The sequence below is a fragment of the Oreochromis niloticus genome, linkage group LG15 (assembly GCF_001858045.2).
Source record: "Oreochromis niloticus isolate F11D_XX linkage group LG15, O_niloticus_UMD_NMBU, whole genome shotgun sequence".
Lineage (NCBI taxonomy): Eukaryota > Metazoa > Chordata > Actinopteri > Cichliformes > Cichlidae > Oreochromis > Oreochromis niloticus.
The window spans coordinates 26,823,746-26,842,481 of NC_031980.2; the positions used below are offsets into that span (position 1 = coordinate 26,823,746).

Genomic DNA, 18,736 nt, shown 5'->3' on the forward strand with positions numbered 1-18,736 from the left:
GATAATCTTTTGCCATCTTGATCAGTTGTGATAAAGAACCACACTGGCAATGTCTTATTTATAGTATTATGCCCCTAATTTGCAGGTGGGACAGGGTGTGAGAAAATAAAATTTGGATCCCTCAAGAAAGAGGGTAAAATCTGCGGGAATGTAAGAGGTGTAAGAAGGTGTTGATAGTTGAATCAAGAAAACACTATCAGCAGCACCAGAAAGAAGGAAGACAGAGTATGGGAACACAGGATCTACACTTTCAACACTTTTATTAGACCTGGGTCCAGTGGACCCGAACACCTTGTATGTAATGTAAATGCATGGGGGGAGGTACAGTATGAGGTCATTGAAAATTAGTTCGGATTTATGTTCTTCACAGAAAATAAGCCAAAGCCAATGAATTTCAGGTTGAAAAAATAATTAATTGTTTAATTTTTCTTTTGAAAAAAACTGACCCAAACACCATACAAGGGTTAAATTTCTTTGTTCGGATTAAACAAATGCATATAAATTGAAATAAGTTTTCCCCCAAGGCATGCACCCTGTATGTCTGGCCATACTGAACGTTACAAAAGCACAAGTTTAACTAAGCAGTTTTACTATGATTTAACACATTTTCACACACACACAAGCACGGTCCCAGAAACACAAGCACGGTGTGGAGACAGGCGCGCGCGCGCATAGACACACACACCCGCACTGACCCACCAGCAGATGGCGTTTTTTTAAGCATAAAAAAGTAAAAACTTTTTTAAGTAAAAACTTTTTTAATGGCTTAAAAATAAAAGAATGCTATCTGATATAAAAACTTTCTAATAATCAATTAGTTGTTTTTGGGGGAAGAAAAAGCAATGAGCTATGAACTAGCATATTTTGGATGAATATCATATTTTTATGAAAATCATAGTTTTTATGAATATCATAGTTTTTATGAATATCATATTTTTATTACTTCCTTTATTACTTCCTTTACTTCCTGAGCTCATGAATATTTTATTGGGGGGCCACAAATCACTCAGTTTGACATAAGGGGTATAATATCTCTCTCTTGCATATGTACAGACAAATATATTTAAAAAACAAGAAAATTATGTTTTATTACATTTACTGTGATTTTATGTTATTTTACATTTGAAATGTGAAATCACAATCTATTTATGTAAATTTAATGATATTCTAGAAAAACAGTACAAAACTGTAAAATACACAGTACTTTTATATTACAATTTGTTTTTACAGTGTTGTTCAGATCATCTGTTTTCAAGAGGAAGCCAATCAGAAGAAAGATGGCTTATAGCGAGCTAAAACGTTTTTAGATAGCACACAGTGAAGTGAAGGCTGTACCAAGGTCCAATACAACATAAATAATAGATAATAAAAATTATTTTAAATATGAAACATGCTCTCAGGTGCTCTTATATTTCTGGGGAAAAAAACATGGATGAAAAACTTTTAAGCATAATAGCTTAAAAAAGAAATCTCTAAATTAATATTTAGAGTGCTCAAGAATGTTACCAGAGACTTACTGAATGAGACTCACTAAAATAAATTGTAAAATAAATTGTGGGTAAGAAAGTTATGAGGGATGAATGCTATCAAAAAACAACTATAAAACACATCAGTGTACTTAAAACTACAGTTTTTGTATATTATGGGTGGCAAAGTGAAGGAATTGATAGCACCTTTGTCTCATAGCAAGAAGATTCTAGGTTTGAGCTGGGGCCTGCCTTTGTGGATTCTGCCTTTGTTTTCCCCAGTGGCTGCATGTTCAAGGGCAAGGATGTTATTTTTAAATTACCCATGCATGGTATAGATGTTACCTAAAGTGTTTGAATATATGATTAAAATATGACTTGTAGTCAGTTTGAGCACTTTGAGTCGTCAGTAAGACCAGAAAAGCACTATATAAATAGTCTACATTACCTTAAAAACTAAAACTTTGTTTACTTACAAATGGTTTAAAAGTTAAAAGGGCTTTAAAAAAAAATCTCTCCATTATTACCCAGGAAATAGTCTGTACTCTTAACTGTGAACAGATATAAAGGTAAAATATTTATGATTTAAATTGTGTATGGTCACTGCCATTTTTTTAATAATACTCAACCTCAGTATCAAACAGATATAGATACAAAAACATACATACAGGACATGCATTACAAAAAAACAAAAAAGACCAGACTATGAATGCTTCCTTCCTTGCCAAGGGTGAACTGAGAGAATGGCTAACACTCTCATGTCTGCAGCATAGTTGAAGCTTTAGCCAAGACTACTAAGAGATTATCATAATTTTGCATAAGGATAGTTAGCAAAAGATGTCCAGTAGCCCTTCATCAATTACTACTTGAGAGTTTATACATAGTTTTTAAGCTGTATATAAATATAAAAACAACATTGTATTTTATTTTTTTCCCAAACTACTCAGCCAAAGTATTAGCAGTTTAAGAGACACAATCTAGTCTCTCAGTTAGAAAACCAATGTGTTTTCATTCTGTAGCTTTGGAAAGGTTTCCCTCTTGGCTTCATATTCTATTATACAGACATGAAAGTAAGTCTAGAGCTTTCAAAATAGCCAAACTTAACCCATCCAGCACAACCAAAATGGGTGCAGCATTTTTACACTTCTTGTGGCTAAAAGTTTACACAACTGCAGGCTGGAATATTATCTAACAGGTTATGACGTTTCGGTAGCAAAGTTTCACCTAAAACTTCACAACTGTGTTAGGGAGAATTGTGATACGAAAGAATCCCCTCCGCCACATTGAGGATTACTGTAACTTTAAATTCATCGTATTTGTATTAATTCCATCCAGTTTTGCTCAGTTTGGTATTACAGTTGTGCAGCTATTAATGATTGAATTTGAACATAGTACAAGTTGGAAATTCCTAAGACTCTGTTTAACACTGAGAATCTTATACAAACCACATACCTTTAAACTGGATGAACAACGCACTCAACTCTGGAATGATTAACAAGATAATATGTTTTTACCTTTTGGCTTCCTGGTAGCATTTCAAAGAAAGAATACCAGCAGCATGACACCATGTATAATACAGCATATAAGTATATATATTTGACTAATTTATTGAAAGGAATTGTGTTCTTTTCTCTTTAGTCGGGATGGCATTACGAAAGGCAGTGCAATGCATAGTTATTCTCCTAGTCATATGGAACTGTCTGAAGTATGAGGGACACAGAGAGTTTCTAAATGGCTTCTTTGAGGTAAGAGTAAAAATGAATGAATGTATAATGATTATTATAATTCTACATAGATAAAATACAGTGAAACAAATCTGGGTTTTCTTCCAGGAGTTAACGAGTGCAGAACACTCCAGCATTCATCTAAGACAAAAAAGAGAAAAAAGAGAAAGTGAGTAAAGTTTTAGCAGTGTTACTACAATGTAACACGTGTTTGATGACTAATAATGTATTATATAATAACTGTATTTATTTAAAAAAAAACAGACTTTGCAAAGTGTTTGAAAGCCACAGAGAGGCAGCATATTTAGAACATCCACTGAAATATTTATATCTCAATATCGTATCTGATCACCCCTAGTGCAGTTTATCAGTGTTACATCATCATTTCATGTTTGTTTCCTTTGTTTTTTTTACCTTTAGCTTCCTCAAATTCCACTGAGTATGAGCTCCAAGCTGTTATAAGCATCTCAGACCTGAAGCATTTCCAGTCAATACTGAATACTCTCAGTTTTCCTTTATCGATCAACACCACTGGTGAAATTACAAGCATTAATACAACAACAGGTAAAACATGCATTTATGTTGCTTCTCCATTGTTTCCTAAACTTTGTCACTCTGCGACAAAGTGTCACATTAAACTGTTATGTTGTGTGCTTTTGTTTCTTCTCAGTGTGTTCACCAAACATCACTGCAAACATAACTGGATACCAGTGCACATGTGAGGAGAGCTTTGCTTGGTCATATAACAAATGCATTAACTATGGGGCCTGTGATGCCATCGTTGGTGATACATGTGGATGCATTAATGGACTTCCAGCAGATGGGCAATACTGCCAGTTAAACACCAGCCAACCAGGTAGGGCTGCAGGCAAACACATATTAAATCTGATAGATAAGTAAGTAAGTAATGTAAATGTAACTACATTTATCCAGCATATGTCGTTAGACTGGTTTCTACTTCTGTGTTCTGTGAAAGTATTTAATAATATTAATTTTTTAAAAGATTTTTCTAGGAGCCTCTTTTTATAACAAATATAAAATAGGTTTTTACTTTTAGCGTTAAGTACTAACAAATGAGGTGCATGTGTACAACCGGATATCACAGCAATGCCTGTAATAGACATGCTCGTCCACACAGCATGTCTAGTGCAATCTTTGTTGGGATACTGTGCAGCAATTTAACATAAGTTTCATGGCTTGGAAGTAGATACAATATTCTCCAGTATACAATTTCACAAAGTACAAGGGTAAAGGCTGTTGATTTTAATTCTATCCTAAAGCCATAACTTGCTATGAAATATGTTTCAAAGATCCAGTAACTGAAGTTGCAAATATCTTATTTACGAGAGACATTTAAAATTTATAAAACAAGAATAATAATAATAATAATAATAATAATAATAATAATAATAATACATTTTATTTATAGGCGCCTTTCAGACCCTCAAGGTCACCTTACAGTAGCACGTAAACAATACCATAAAAAACATTTTTTTAAAATGTATATATAGATGTAAATGTTTGAAAAATGTTTTCTCTTATACAATTTCACAGTGTCAACACTAGCTACATCAACAGCTATTTCACCAAATGAGTGTAATTTAAAGCATGAATGTGTATTTGTCACATAGATCGCTGGCACTGAAACATGACAGCTTTTTCAGTTGCTTAATATGTAAGTCTCAGTGGAAGTAGAAACATGTTAAATAAATGGGGTACTTGTTTTATGTGATGATTTTCTTCTTGTCCCCTCTACAGGGCCAGTGGAGTTTGATATAGACTTCAACTTGCTCTTCCCAATATCCAGTCTACCCCAAAATTTCATTGATCTGTTCAGAGACTATGTGGGAAATTTGTCATTCCCCCAAACCATCACTCAGTCTTTAATAATAGAAGATTTGAACTTCACCACATGTAAGAATTTTGTACTCGGACGGATTTAAATGTGTTCATACTGCTGTGAATGATTGCATGAGTGCATGATTTATGAGCTGTGTTTGGTCTTCAACAGGGTGCAATCCAAACTCCACTGAAGGACTGCAGTGTCAGTGTGAGGACCAGTTTGGTTGGTCATGTGACAAGTGTGTCCTGTACGGTGCATGCAGTAATGTCACCTCACAAACCTGTGGGTGCATAAAAGGGCTTCCTCCTGGTGGAGAGTTCTGTCAACCAATCTCAAGTAAGAAACTTGTAGCTGTAGTGAGAAAAGACAGATTGCTATGAAGAAGAACTGACAAGTACGTTGACAAAACATCCTCAAAGCTGCATTTAAACATACACTGCGTGCACAAAAGTACTGGGCCACATAAACATTAGACCTAGAGGAGCTGTGAGGAGCCATGAAAACTCATGCCGTAAAGCTTTCAGTGGACTTTTACTGACTTTAATCCCAGAGGAGGTTTAGACCTCTGTAGTTATTGAGTTAAGTTAACTCTTTAGAATGATCCATTCTTTCACAAATGTTTGAAACAGGTGGATTGTACAGCTAGGTGCTATTTTTTTAACACCTGTGGAACTGAAAACATCTAAATTCAAAGATTAAGAGATTTGGCCCTGTACTTCTGTTCAAATAGCAAATTTTCATGTATGATATTGGTTATACAGGGAATGCAGAATTATTAGGCAAGTTGTATTTTTGAGGAATAATCTTATTATTGAACAACAACCATGTTCTCAATGAACCCAAAAAACTCATTAATATCAAAGCTGAATGTTTTTGGAAGTGGTTTTTAGTTTGTTTTTAGTTTTAGCTATTTTAGGGGGATATCTGTGTGTCCAGGTGACTATTACTGTGCATAATTATTAGGCAACTTAACAAAAAACAAATATATACCCATTTCAATTATTTATTTTTACCAGTGAAACCAATATAACATCTCCACATTCACAAATATACATTTCTGACATTCAAAGACAAAACAAAAACAAATCAGCGACCAATATAGCCACCTTTCTTTGCAAGGACACTCAAAAGCCTGCCATCCATGGATTCTGTCAGTGTTTTGATCTGTTCACCATCAACATTGCGTGCAGCAGCAACCACAGCCTCCCAGACACTGTTCAGAGAGGTGTACCGTTTTCCCTCCTTGTAAATCTCACATTTGATGATGGACCACAGGTTCTCAATGGGGTTCAGATCAGGTGAACAAGGAGGCCATGTCATTAGTTTTTCTTCTTTTATACCCTTTCTTGCCAGCCACGCTGTGGAGTACTTGGACGTGTGTGATGGAGCATTGTCCTGCATGAAAATCATGTTTTTCTTGAAGGATGCAGACTTCTTCCTGTACCACTGCTTGAAGAAGGTGTCTTCCAGAAACTGGCAGTAGGACTGGGAGTTGAGCTTGACTCCATCCTCAACCCGAAAAGGCCCCACAAGCTCATCTTTGATGATACCAGCCCAAACCAGTACTCCACCTCCACCTTGCTGGCGTCTGAGTCGGACTGGAGCTCTCTGCCCTTTACCAATCCAGCCACGGGCCCATCCATCTGGCCCATCAAGACTCACTCTCATTTCATCAGTCCATGAAACCTTAGAAAAATCAGTCTTGAGATATTTCTTGGCCCAGTCTTGACGTTTCAGCTTGTGTGTCTTGTTCAGTGGTGGTCGTCTTTCAGCCTTTCTTACCTTGGCCATGTAAGAAAAGAGTATTGCACACCTTGTGCTTTTGGGCACTCCAGTGATGTTGCAGCTCTGAAATATGGCCAAACTGGCGGCAAGTGGCATCTTGGCAGCTGCACGCTTGACTTTTCTCAGTTCATGGGCAGTTATGTTGGGCCTTGGTTTTTCCACACGCTTCTTGCGACCCTGTTGACTATTTTGAATGAAACGCTTGATTGTTCGATGATCACGCTTCAGAAGCTTTGCAATTTTAAGACTGCTGCATCCCTCTGCAAGATATCTCACTATTTTTGACTTTTCTGAGCCTGTCAAGTCCTTCTTTTGACCCATTTTGCCAAAGGAAAGGAAGTTGCCTAATAATTATGCACACCTGATATAGGGTGTTGATGTCATTAGACCACACCCCTTCTCATTACAGAGATGCACATCACCTAATATGCTTAATTGGTAGTAGGCTTTCGAGCCTATACAGCTTGGAGTAAGACAACATGCATGAAGAGGATGATGTGGACAAAATACTCATTTGCCTAATAATTCTGCACTCCCTGTACATTCATAGTTGTCATGGTGAGCTGTGGCAGGCAGGAGGAAGGACCCAAATGCAGGACTCCATACGCACGGGGATGAACTCAAAAAGGCAGCTTTATTTTGCTATAAAACATTAGAAAACTACAAAACAAAACCTAAACTGGAAAACTTGAAACTAAGACTAGGGAATAGGAAACTAGGAGTCTCAAGGGAACACGGAGCACAGGAAAACCATACAGCTAGGAGGGACGATGCAGCAACAAGCAAGGGATGACAGAGGACTGAAATACACATCAGGGAAATCATGGAATGGAAGACAGGAGGGAAACACAGCTGAAACTAATTAGGCAGACGAGACAGGGAACAGAGGCTGAACACAGAGCAGGACTATCAAAATAAAGCAGGAACCAAAACCTAAGAACTAGAAAATCTCAGAAGACATAACCAGAATTAAACCAAAACCTGGGATAATATTAATCAAAACAAAAACACTAAGTCATCAGACTCAGGACCATTATAACAGTGTTTTGTTTTTGGGTAGAAAATGAACTAATTGAATGTTTTATGTTGCTTCACAGGTATTTCTCCATGTCCAACACCACCTCCTGGTATGAGACAAATCATTTTTTCTTTTGTGTTGATGCACAGATATAGTTAAACTCATTCTTTAGTTGTTGTAAACATTTATGAATGTAAAGTCACCGGCACCATATGTATTATTTTCAATATGACAACGTCTGAAAGGAGAGCTCATCGCAATAATTTTAGTTGTGATCACAGAACAGAAAATCTTAATGCTATTGTTCATCATCTGCATATAAATGGTAAAAGATTTTTTTGTTTGCTTGTTTCTTTTTAATAAAATTACTAAATAATGTTTAACATTATTATATAAATATATATTATATAAAATTTAAGGGGTAAAAAAAAACAAAAAACAGAACTACTTATTTTAATAATGTTAATGGTGATTGATTACTGAATTAATCAATTCAGTAACCATGTAAAGTCTCATTGACATGTTATGCTTGTGGGGTACTTGTTCATAAAAATTTAATGTAAACATTGTTTTTCATGATTGTGAAAAATGTTTGTGATGATTTTGTCCTTGTCTCCTTTACAGAGTCAGTGGAGTTTAATATAGACTTGCTCTTGCCAATATCCAGTCTGCCCCCAAACTTCATTGATCTGTTCAGAGACTATGTGGGAAATGTGTCATTCCCCCAAAACATCACTCAGTCTTTAATAATAGAAGACTTGAACTTCACCACATGTAAGAATCTTGTATTCAGTCAGATTTAAATGTCTTCATACTCTGGTGCATGATTTATGAGCTGTGTTTGGTCATTCTCTTAAACTAATTCATAAGGGTGCTCCCAAATTTCAATGATGAAATAAGACACGGTTTGAGAAATTTGTCCTTTCCATATCTCATCACTCAGTCTTTAATAATGGAGGACCTAAATTTCACCACATGTAAGAATTTTGTGCTCAGTAAACTTAAGCTGTAAGCTGTTTACAAAATGGTGCATTATTTATTAACTGTGTTTATCATGCTCTTAAAACTTTTCAAAAGGGTGCTATCCAAACTCCACTGGAGGACTGCAGTGTCAATGTGAGGGCCAGTTTGCTTGGTCATGTGACAAGTGTGTCCTATACAGTGCATGCAGTAATGTCACCTCACAAACCTGTGGGTGCATAAAAGGGCTTCCTCCTGGTGGAGAGTTCTGTCAACCAATCTCAAGTAAGCTTCTAGCTGTTACAAAAGAACTTTGTTACTTTTAACACAAACATTTACATGAGAACGATTAACATGCTGTTGTGAATATCATTTGAGTAACATTTTCTAATAAATAGACAGTAATGTGAAAAACTAATTTTCCACTTTATGCATTCATGTTTAAGTACTCTAAATAGCACACCTTTACTGACTGTGTGGGAATCAAGACAGTAAATAGCCATGTACTATCATGTATCATGGTATACTGTACAGTCATACTGTTTTATTACTGGGTAGAAAATGAACTAATTGAATGTTTTATGTTGCTTTACAGGTATTTCTCCATGTCCAACACCACCTCCTGGTATGAGAAAACTTGTTTTTTCATTTGTCTTGATAGTTAAACTCATTCTTTAGTTGTTGCAATTAAAACATTTATGAATGTAAAGTCACTGGCACCATCTGTATTATTTTTAATATGAAAAGTCTGAAAGGAGAGCTCATCGTAGCAATTTTAGCGGTGATCACAGAACAGAAAATCTTAATTGTATTGTTAATCATCTGCATATAAATGGCCAAGATTCTTTTCAGCTTTTTTTTTCTTTGCTTGTTTGTCTTTAACAATATCACTAAATATGGGTGAAATGATAGCACGGCCCCCATCGTTTGTCAATTCGGTGCACATGTCTGAATTCATTTTGGTATTTGTCTAATCCACACAGGGCCAAACGTGTACATACAAATTTGTTTGACAGTATTTATTAGATTGACCAGTATTCAGAACACATGGAAAGTCCAGTAAACCTTTTGAAGACTTAAGAGCGTTGTCAATTTACACAAGTACCCTAAGATCCAATTCTATACAAGTGCAGCTTCCAAATTCATCAATTCAAAACAATTGTACATAAGTACAAGTTATTCTGATGTGTCAGCATTTTGTCAAAGTCTGGAAGATCAGCCAAACTGTCACCATCAGATAATAGGAATCTGGTTATTGTTCAGGAACAATTCAGGAATCACAAATCCTAGAGGCTGACATGCATTGGCAACTCCTGGAACAACAGTGTCACTATCAACAGTGAAGCTTTGCATCACTATGGACTGAGAGGGTGCTGATCAGGAATGAAGCCCCTGCACCAAAACCAACACCTTCAACCTTTGCTGAAATTTGCGGCTTCCCACGTGGGCAAGCCAAATGCCTTCTTCTTGTTCTCACCATTGTGACAGATACATGTCTCTTTCTCTTCTCCACAGAGCCAGTGGACTTTGATATAGTCATTGAACTACGAATCCCAGTATCCAGTGTGCCCCCAAATTTCAGTGATGAATTCAGACACTATCTGGAAAATTTCTCTTTCCCACAACTCATCACTCAGTCTTTAATAATAGAGGACTTGAACTTCACCACATGTAAGAATCCTGTACTCAGTAAGCTTTGATGTTGTTTATAAAGTGTTTTATCAACTTTTAAATCTCTTGAACAGGGTGCTATCCAAACTCCACTGGAGGAATGCAGTGTCAGTGTCAGGACCAATTTGCCTGGTCATGCGACAAGTGTGAAGTATACGGTGCATGCAGTAATGTCACCTCACAAACCTGTGGATGCATAAAAGGGCTTCCTCCTGATGGAGAATTTTGTGAACCAATCGCAAGTAAGCTTTTAGCTGTTAGTCAACTATTACTGCTTCATGTCAGAACAATGTAAAATTTAAACTTCCAGTTGTGTCTCTTACAAAAATGACAGCTGCTGAATAGTCTTTAAATTTGAATAAAATCACTTCTTCTCTTATCCAGTCCTTTCTATCTTATGTTTTTCTCCATATCCTTTGTTGCAAGTTTTTTTTGTCTCCATAGGAAATAGAGAAACTGTACCTTGAACTAGCAAGATACCCTATGACCAAAATTGCACAGACAGTTTGTATTTTCTATTTGCTGATATTTGTTGAGCTGATTTGAAATTTCCTGCCACCTAAAACAGTTACTTACAGTGGTTTGCAAAAGTATTCGGCCCCCTTGAACTTTTCCACATTTTGTCACATTACAGCCACAAACATGAATCAATTTTATTGGAATTCCACGTGAAAGAACAATACAAAGTGGTGTACACGTGAGAAGTGGAACGAAAATCATACATGATTCCAAACATTTTTTACAAATAAATAACTGAAAAGTGGGGTGTGCGTAATTATTCAGCCCCCTTTGGTCTGAGTGCAGTCAGTTGCCCATAGACATTGCCTGATGAGTGCTAATGACTAAATAGAGTGCACCTGTGTGTAATCTAATGTCAGTACAAATACAGCTGCTCTGTGACAGCTTTAGAGGTTGTCTAAGAGAATATTGGGAGCAACAACACCATGAAGTCCAAAGAACACACCAGACAGGTCAGGGATAAAGTTATTGAGAAATTTAAAGCAGGCTTAGGCTACAAAAAGATTTCCCAAGCCTTGAACATCCCACGGAGCACTGTTCAAGTGATCATTCAGAAATGGAAGGAGTATGGTACAATTGTAAACCTACCAAGACAAGGCCGTCCACCTAAACTCACAGGCCGAACAAGGAGAGCGCTGATCAGAAATGCAGCCAAGAGGCCCATGGTGACTCTGGACGAGCTGCAGAGATCTACAGCTCAGGTGGGGGAATCTGTCCATAGGACAACTATTAGTCGTGCACTGCACAAAGTTGGCCTTTATGGAAGAGTGGCAAGAAGAAAGCCATTGTTAACAGAAAACCATAAGAAGTCCTGTTTGCAGTTTGCCACAAGCCATGTGGGGGACACAGCAAACATGTGGAAGAAGGTGCTCTGGTCAGATGAGACCAGATGAGACCAAAATTGAACTTTTTGGCCAAAATGCAAAACGCTATGTGTGGCGGAAAACTAACACTGCACATCACTCTGAACACACCATCCCCACTGTCAAATATGGTGGTGGCAGCATCATGCTCTGGGGGTGCTTCTCTTCAGCAGGGACAGGGAAGCTGGTCAGAGTTGATGGGAAGATGAATGGAGCCAAATACAGGGCAATCTTGGAAGAAAACCTCTTGGAGTCTGCAAAAGACTTGAGAGTGGGGAGGAGGTTTGCCTTCCAGCAGGACAGCGACCCTAAACATAAAGCCAGGGCAACAACGAATGGTTTAAAACAAAACATATGGACTTTGACTGGGCCATTCTAACACATGGATATGTGTTAGAATGGCCCAGTCAAAGTCCAGATCTAAATCCAATCGAGAATCTGTGGCAAGATCTGAAAACTGCTGTTCACAAACGCTGTCCATCTAATCTGACTGAGCTGGAGCTGTTTTGCAAAGAAGAATGGTCAAGGATTTCAGTCTCTAGATGTGCAAAGATGGTAGAGACATACCCTAAAAGACTGGCAGCTGTAATTGCAGCAAAAGGTGGTTCTACAAAGTATTGACTCAGGGGGCTGAATAATTACGCACACCCCACTTTTCAGTTATTTATTAACTAAAAAATGTTTGGAATCATGTATGATTTTCGTTCCACTTCTCACGTGTACACCACTTTGTATTGGTCTTTCACATGGAATTCCAATAAAACTGATTCATGTTTGTGGCTGTAATGTGACAAAATGTGGAAAAGTTCAAGGGGGGCGAATACCTTTGCAAGCCACTGTAATTGATGCTTACTCCTCTTGAGAGACGCTAGCTAGATGCTGATGTGCCATGTTGACTGCACTGTATTATTAATTTGCACCATGAACACATATCCATGAGAGAAGGAAAAAAGGGATGTTTTTAGGGTTTACGCAGGACAGTGGGATGGCATTACTTTCTTATTATTAGGCAAGTATAAGCACTGAAACCATTTCCAGACTGCAGCACACAAAGAATTAACTCATAGTATTTTGAATTGATCTCACACAAATTTATTTTAATTTGCTCCTTAACTAAACTTAATTGATCACTGTTCCTGTCCAATTTAACCCATAGCTCTAAGGCCATTTCAAAACATCCAGGCCTAACTGCAATATTTTTCAAAAAGGAATATTTTAAATCTAATCTTAGAGGTAGAGTATCTGTCTCCCAAATCCAAACTGTGACCTAGTTCCACAGAGGAGGAAAAGTTGGAGGCTCTGCCTCCCATTTTACTTTTAAATATCCTAGGAACCACAAGTAAGTGAGCAGTCTGAGAGCAAAGTGTTCTACCAAGATGATATGAAACTATGAGGTCTTTAATCTCATTAAGGCAATTAACTTGTCTGTAGTTGGAACTTGTCTATGGAACTTGTCTAGTCCATGGTCCGGTGATAAAGAGCAAAATTCACTGGCATTGTATATAGAAGAATCATAGGGAATGCAGACTCAGAAAAGAAGACAGAAAATGAGGGCAAAGAGAGATTCACACTACATTTAAAGATGGAGACAAATACTAAAATACAAAAGATAACCAGAGTCTAGACAGGGAGAACACAATGGAAACAGAACAACTCTTATAATAGAAAACTAAATGCCAACCAAATACACATATTCCCACCAAAGATAACTTAAAATGCAAGACCTGCATGATAAGCAAAAGATTTACAAAGGTCATGGGGAAAAAAGCTGAGCAATTGCTGCATTTTAAAAAGAAACCAAGATATGATGTGGAGTGCTTAGTTTTTCACATGACTGTATATCAATGTTGAAGTGATCTGGTGTTAAATATTTTCTGATGTGATAATAGAATAATTAGATCTGTAAACTTGCTCCACAGGTATCGCTCAGTGTCCACCACCACCTTCTGGTATGAAAAATACTTTGTTTATTTATTTGAAAGCTACAGTTCAACTCATTTTATGCTTGTGTTAATAAAGAAATATTTTAAGATGGCACCATTTATTTATACTGTGTAAACTTTACATATTCATATATATATTTAACAAGAAAAACTGTCCTTAGTGTTCTCACGACCAATTCTTCCTATATCAATTCACTTTAGTTTTAGTTATATAGCGCCAAATCACAACAGGGGTCTCAAGGCACTTTGTATTATAAGATAGTGACTCTACAATAATAGAGATTGATAATATTTTTGCTTTGGTTGACTCATTTGTGGTGTAAGATCACTTGTTTAGTATATCTTGTAGACTGTATGTAGAAAAACAAAATCTGGTTTGATATTATATGTCCATGTTGAAGCTCAGTTTTCATATCGGACTACAACAATTCCAAAGTCATTGAAATAACTGACATATATTTTAAAAAAACACTGTTGAAGTCCTCAAGCTATTCCTAGGAATAAAAATGTGATGCATGGACATAAAGTCGCAATTGATTTAGAAAAAAATACAATAAATGATAGGTGGGAAAACTAATTGTTTTATGTAAATATCAGGTCCTGTAATTGTGACCAGTTCATTTGATGAATTGTCTTCTTTTCTCCACAGGTCCAGTGGACTTTGATATAGTCGTTGACATCGAAATTCCAGCATCCAGTGTGCTCCCAAATTTCAATGATGAAATAAGACACGCTTTGCGAAATTTGTCCTTCCCATATCTCATCACTCAGTCTTTAATAATAGAGGACCTAAATTTCACCACATGTAAGAATTTTGTGCTTAGTAAACTTTAAAGCTGTTTACAAAATGGTGCATTATTTATTAACTGTGTTTATCATGCTCTTAAAACTTTTCAAAAGGGTGCTATCCAAACTCCACTGGAGGACTGCAGTGTCAATGTGAGGGCCAGTTTGCTTGGTCATGTGACAAGTGTGACGAATACGGAGCATGCAGTAATGTCACCTCACAAACCTGTGATTGCATAAAAGGACTTCCTGTCAGTGGGGAGTTCTGTCAACCAATCACAAGTAAGAACTGAAATCTTCTGGCTGTTGCTACAGAAAAATGCTATCACCAGAAACATTAATAAATGTATCTGACCAGCATGTGTTCATCAACATATAGCTATGGTTACTTAGAATGATCTGTTCAACATATGCTTCAATGTAAACTTTCTCTTGTTCGAAATAAGTGGGTGTTTTTGTTCAAGATTTCTTATTTTTGCCTTTTGTTCATTTTTTTTTGTGTTCTTCTTTGCTGTTAATTATTTTTATTAAGCACAACAAAATGAACATTTGAAAGTATAATTTTCCTCCACAGATATTTCTTTATGTCCAACAACAACAACTCCTGGTATGTGAACATTTTTGCTTCTTGAAAGTACTTTTTGCGGTAAATATCATTAGAAAAAAACTGTATAGTCATTGTACTTACTAACCTAAAAACTCTTTCATCCATGCCGTAAATATAAATATTTTCAATTCATATATTAATTTAAAAACTTTCACAAAAACAATAATTACTCATTATCAGTGATGGGAATAACGGCATTAAAAGTAACAGCGTTACCTTTTTTCAGTAACAAGTAATCTAACTAATTACTATTTCTATCATGACAATGCCGTTACTGTTACTAACAAGAAAATGCGGTGCGGACACTTTACTATTTTTCAACACAGACGGTTGAAACTGTTTTCTTCTTACCGGGAGCTAGGGGGGTGAAACAATCGCACGAGTGCTGTTGATTGGCTGAGGAAGAATAAAGCAGTTGTGATAAACCAATCGCATCACCAATTTAAGATGACATAGCAACAAGGTGCAATGTACCAGTTTTTATGAAGTTGTGAAATTAGTGTGTAGTGTAGTCGATAGTTTTGTTTTGTGTGTCAGAACAATGAGGCGACTGCTGAATGTCACAGGTGCTGCCAAAAAGCCACCAAAGGCAGATTGCAATGTAAATGCTGTCTCCAGGTGGAAAACAGGAGAAGTGATATACATCCTGTTGTCAGGCCTGCAGGTTTCAGGCTTGTGATGTTCTCCTTTATCTTATAGTGGACAGAAATTATTTTGTTGAGTGGCACAAATAATTTGTGTGGCATCTTATTTCATGCAGAACACCTGATTGTTCTGTAAATAGTTTAAAATGGTTATAAAAAAAACTCCTTGGCTGCATTTTTAGGTAAATACTTGCATATAACTTTGTTGTTTGCAAAACTTGTGCATATGTTTTTAAAATTTACATTTGCATTTCAAGTTATGAAAATGATTCCTTAAACATGTTTGTGGTTTTTACAGTGATAAAATATAACTTTTTTTCCACACGGATTTTATGGGGGTTTTTCTGATTTTAGATCAATTGTGTTAATACAGTATGTCAAAATGAAAAAATAACTGTAAATTCAGACATGACAAGTTTTGCTAAAAAGAATGGTACCATATAAGGCAAGATAAATAGTTTTAAAGGTGAAATGTAGAGGTAAAATAAAAAGTAGTCAAAAACAGCCAATTATACCTTGGACCCCAGATGGTTAAACATGTTTTTTTGTAAAGTAACGCAATAGTTGCTTTTCCTAGTAATTAGTTACTTTTAGAATATTGTAACTTAGTTACAACTCAGTTACTTTTTTTGAAGAAGTCAATAGTAACTGTAACTAATTACCTTTTCAAAGTAACTTGCCCAACACTGCTCATTATCAAACCTCATGCCATCTTAATATCAGACCAAATCCCTTTACAGTCACTAAAAATGTTTATCAACATGTCTTCTCATATGATGATTGAAAAGGTCGTAAGTGTTCTGCTTCATATTCTTAAAGCAAAGAGATCATATGTAATGTTGCAGGGATGATGTACATTAGATTCTGTGGCTCCATTAGAAAACAGAAATTTGAACTATAAAAAAAGTATGCTTAAATCTGAACTGCTTCTTTTTTCCTGTTTTCACAGTCACAACACCATCAACAACATCACCTACACCAACATATGGTATGATGTTTGATATGTATACTGAAGAATGAAGGTCTTTGTGTGAGCTCCTGAATGTCACTTGCATTGTAAAATCTAAAACATTGAATCACTCTTGTTCTAACAACACAGCCATCTAAGTGATGTGGAATTACATTTATTTGGCTTGTGACCCAATTAGCTGAGAGTATATAAACTCTGAGTTTTAGTGGAAGTAAATGAGGTTTGACAGTACCAGGTTAGACCTGGGCAGACGTGTGGAGCAAATGCGTCAATAAAATTGTGACTATGTGGAAACAGGGGGCATTACAAGTGACAGCTTGTTGTCAGCATTTTCATGGAAATATCATTTCCCATCATTGTGACAGGTGTATGTGATGGATTTTCCCCTTTTCTTCTTCACAGTGCCAGTGGACTTTGATATAGACCTTGAACTGCACATCCCAGCATCCAGTGTGCCCCAGAATTTCAGTGTTGTGCTCAGAGACATTCTGAGAAATTTCTCCTTCCCCAAAATCATCACTGGGTCTTTAACACTGAAAGACTTGAACTTCACCACATGTAAGGACCCGATCTTATTTGACTTTTGTACTCAGTCAGATTTAATGCTGTTCATATGGTCCTGTATGACTTATGAACTGTGTTTCATTGTTCTTTTAAATGTCTTGAACAGGGTGCTATCCAAACTCTACTGGAGGACTGCAGTGTCAGTGTGAGGACCAGCTTGCTTGGTCATGTGACAAGTGTGAAGTTTACGGTGCCTGCGGTGATGTCAACTACCCAACCTGTGATTGCATAAAAGGACTTCCTCCTAACGGAGAGTTCTGTCAACCAATCACAAGTAAGAGCTGAAATCTTCTAGCTGTTGCTACAGAAAAATGCTATCACCAGAAACATTAATAAATGTATCTGACCAGCATGTGTTCATCAACATATAGCTATGGTTACTTAGAATGATCTGTTCAACATATGCTTCAATGTAAACTTTCTCTTGTTCGAAATAAGTGGGTGTTTTTGTTCAAGATTTCTTATTTTTGCCTTTTGTTCATTTTTTTTTGTGTTCTTCTTTGCTGTTAATTATTTTTATTAAGCACAACAAAATGAACATTTGAAAGTATAATTTTCCTCCACAGATATTTCTTTATGTCCAACAACAACAACTCCTGGTATGTGAACATTTTTGCTTCTTGAAAGTACTTTTTGCGGTAAATATCATTAGAAAAAAACTGTATAGTCATTGTACTTACTAACCTAAAAACTCTTTCATCCATGCCGTAAATATAAATATTTTCAATTCATATATTAATTTAAAAACTTTCACAAAAACAATAATTACTCATTATCAGTGATGGGAATAACGGCATTAAAAGTAACAGCGTTACCTTTTTTCAGTAACGAGTAATCTAACTAATTACTATTTCTATCATGACAATGCCGTTACTGTTACTAACAAGAAAATGCGGTGCGGACACTTTACTATTTTTCAACACAGACGGTTGAAACTGTTTTCTTCTTACCGGGAGCTAGGGGGGTGAAACAATCGCACGAGTGCTGTTGATTGGCTGAGGAAGAATAAAGCAGTTGTGATAAACCAATCGCATCACCAATTTAAGATGACATAGCAACAAGGTGCAATGTACCAGTTTTTATGAAGTTGTGAAATTAGTGTGTAGTGTAGTCGATAGTTTTGTTTTGTGTGTCAGAACAATGAGGCGACTGCTGAATGTCACAGGTGCTGCCAAAAAGCCACCAAAGGCAGATTGCAATGTAAATGCTGTCTCCAGGTGGAAAACAGGAGAAGTGATATACATCCTGTTGTCAGGCCTGCAGGTTTCAGGCTTGTGATGTTCTCCTTTATCTTATAGTGGACAGAAATTATTTTGTTGAGTGGCACAAATAATTTGTGTGGCATCTTATTTCATGCAGAACACCTGATTGTT

At 36.5% G+C, this 18,736-nt stretch overlaps 1 protein-coding gene across 2 annotated transcripts in view; it reads left to right on the forward strand.

The window, feature by feature from the left end:
- The window catches only part of LOC102080588 (adhesion G protein-coupled receptor F5), a 55,262-nt gene that overhangs the window by 21,076 nt on the left and 15,450 nt on the right, over positions 1 to 18,736 (forward strand). For both annotated transcript variants that reach the window (XM_019346249.2, XM_019346250.2), the window contains exons 2-21: positions 3,105 to 3,211; positions 3,299 to 3,359; positions 3,611 to 3,754; positions 3,861 to 4,046; positions 4,949 to 5,104; positions 5,202 to 5,369; positions 7,916 to 7,945; positions 8,461 to 8,610; positions 8,914 to 9,081; positions 9,392 to 9,421; positions 10,312 to 10,467; positions 10,542 to 10,709; positions 13,769 to 13,798; positions 14,442 to 14,597; positions 14,693 to 14,860; positions 15,153 to 15,185; positions 16,779 to 16,817; positions 17,202 to 17,357; positions 17,470 to 17,637; positions 17,930 to 17,962. In XM_019346249.2, the coding sequence (XP_019201794.1) occupies positions 3,110 to 3,211; positions 3,299 to 3,359; positions 3,611 to 3,754; positions 3,861 to 4,046; positions 4,949 to 5,104; positions 5,202 to 5,369; positions 7,916 to 7,945; positions 8,461 to 8,610; positions 8,914 to 9,081; positions 9,392 to 9,421; positions 10,312 to 10,467; positions 10,542 to 10,709; positions 13,769 to 13,798; positions 14,442 to 14,597; positions 14,693 to 14,860; positions 15,153 to 15,185; positions 16,779 to 16,817; positions 17,202 to 17,357; positions 17,470 to 17,637; positions 17,930 to 17,962 (2,302 nt within the window). In that variant the 5' untranslated portion in view covers positions 3,105 to 3,109. The remainder of the gene's footprint in view (positions 1 to 3,104; positions 3,212 to 3,298; positions 3,360 to 3,610; positions 3,755 to 3,860; positions 4,047 to 4,948; positions 5,105 to 5,201; positions 5,370 to 7,915; positions 7,946 to 8,460; positions 8,611 to 8,913; positions 9,082 to 9,391; positions 9,422 to 10,311; positions 10,468 to 10,541; positions 10,710 to 13,768; positions 13,799 to 14,441; positions 14,598 to 14,692; positions 14,861 to 15,152; positions 15,186 to 16,778; positions 16,818 to 17,201; positions 17,358 to 17,469; positions 17,638 to 17,929; positions 17,963 to 18,736) is intronic.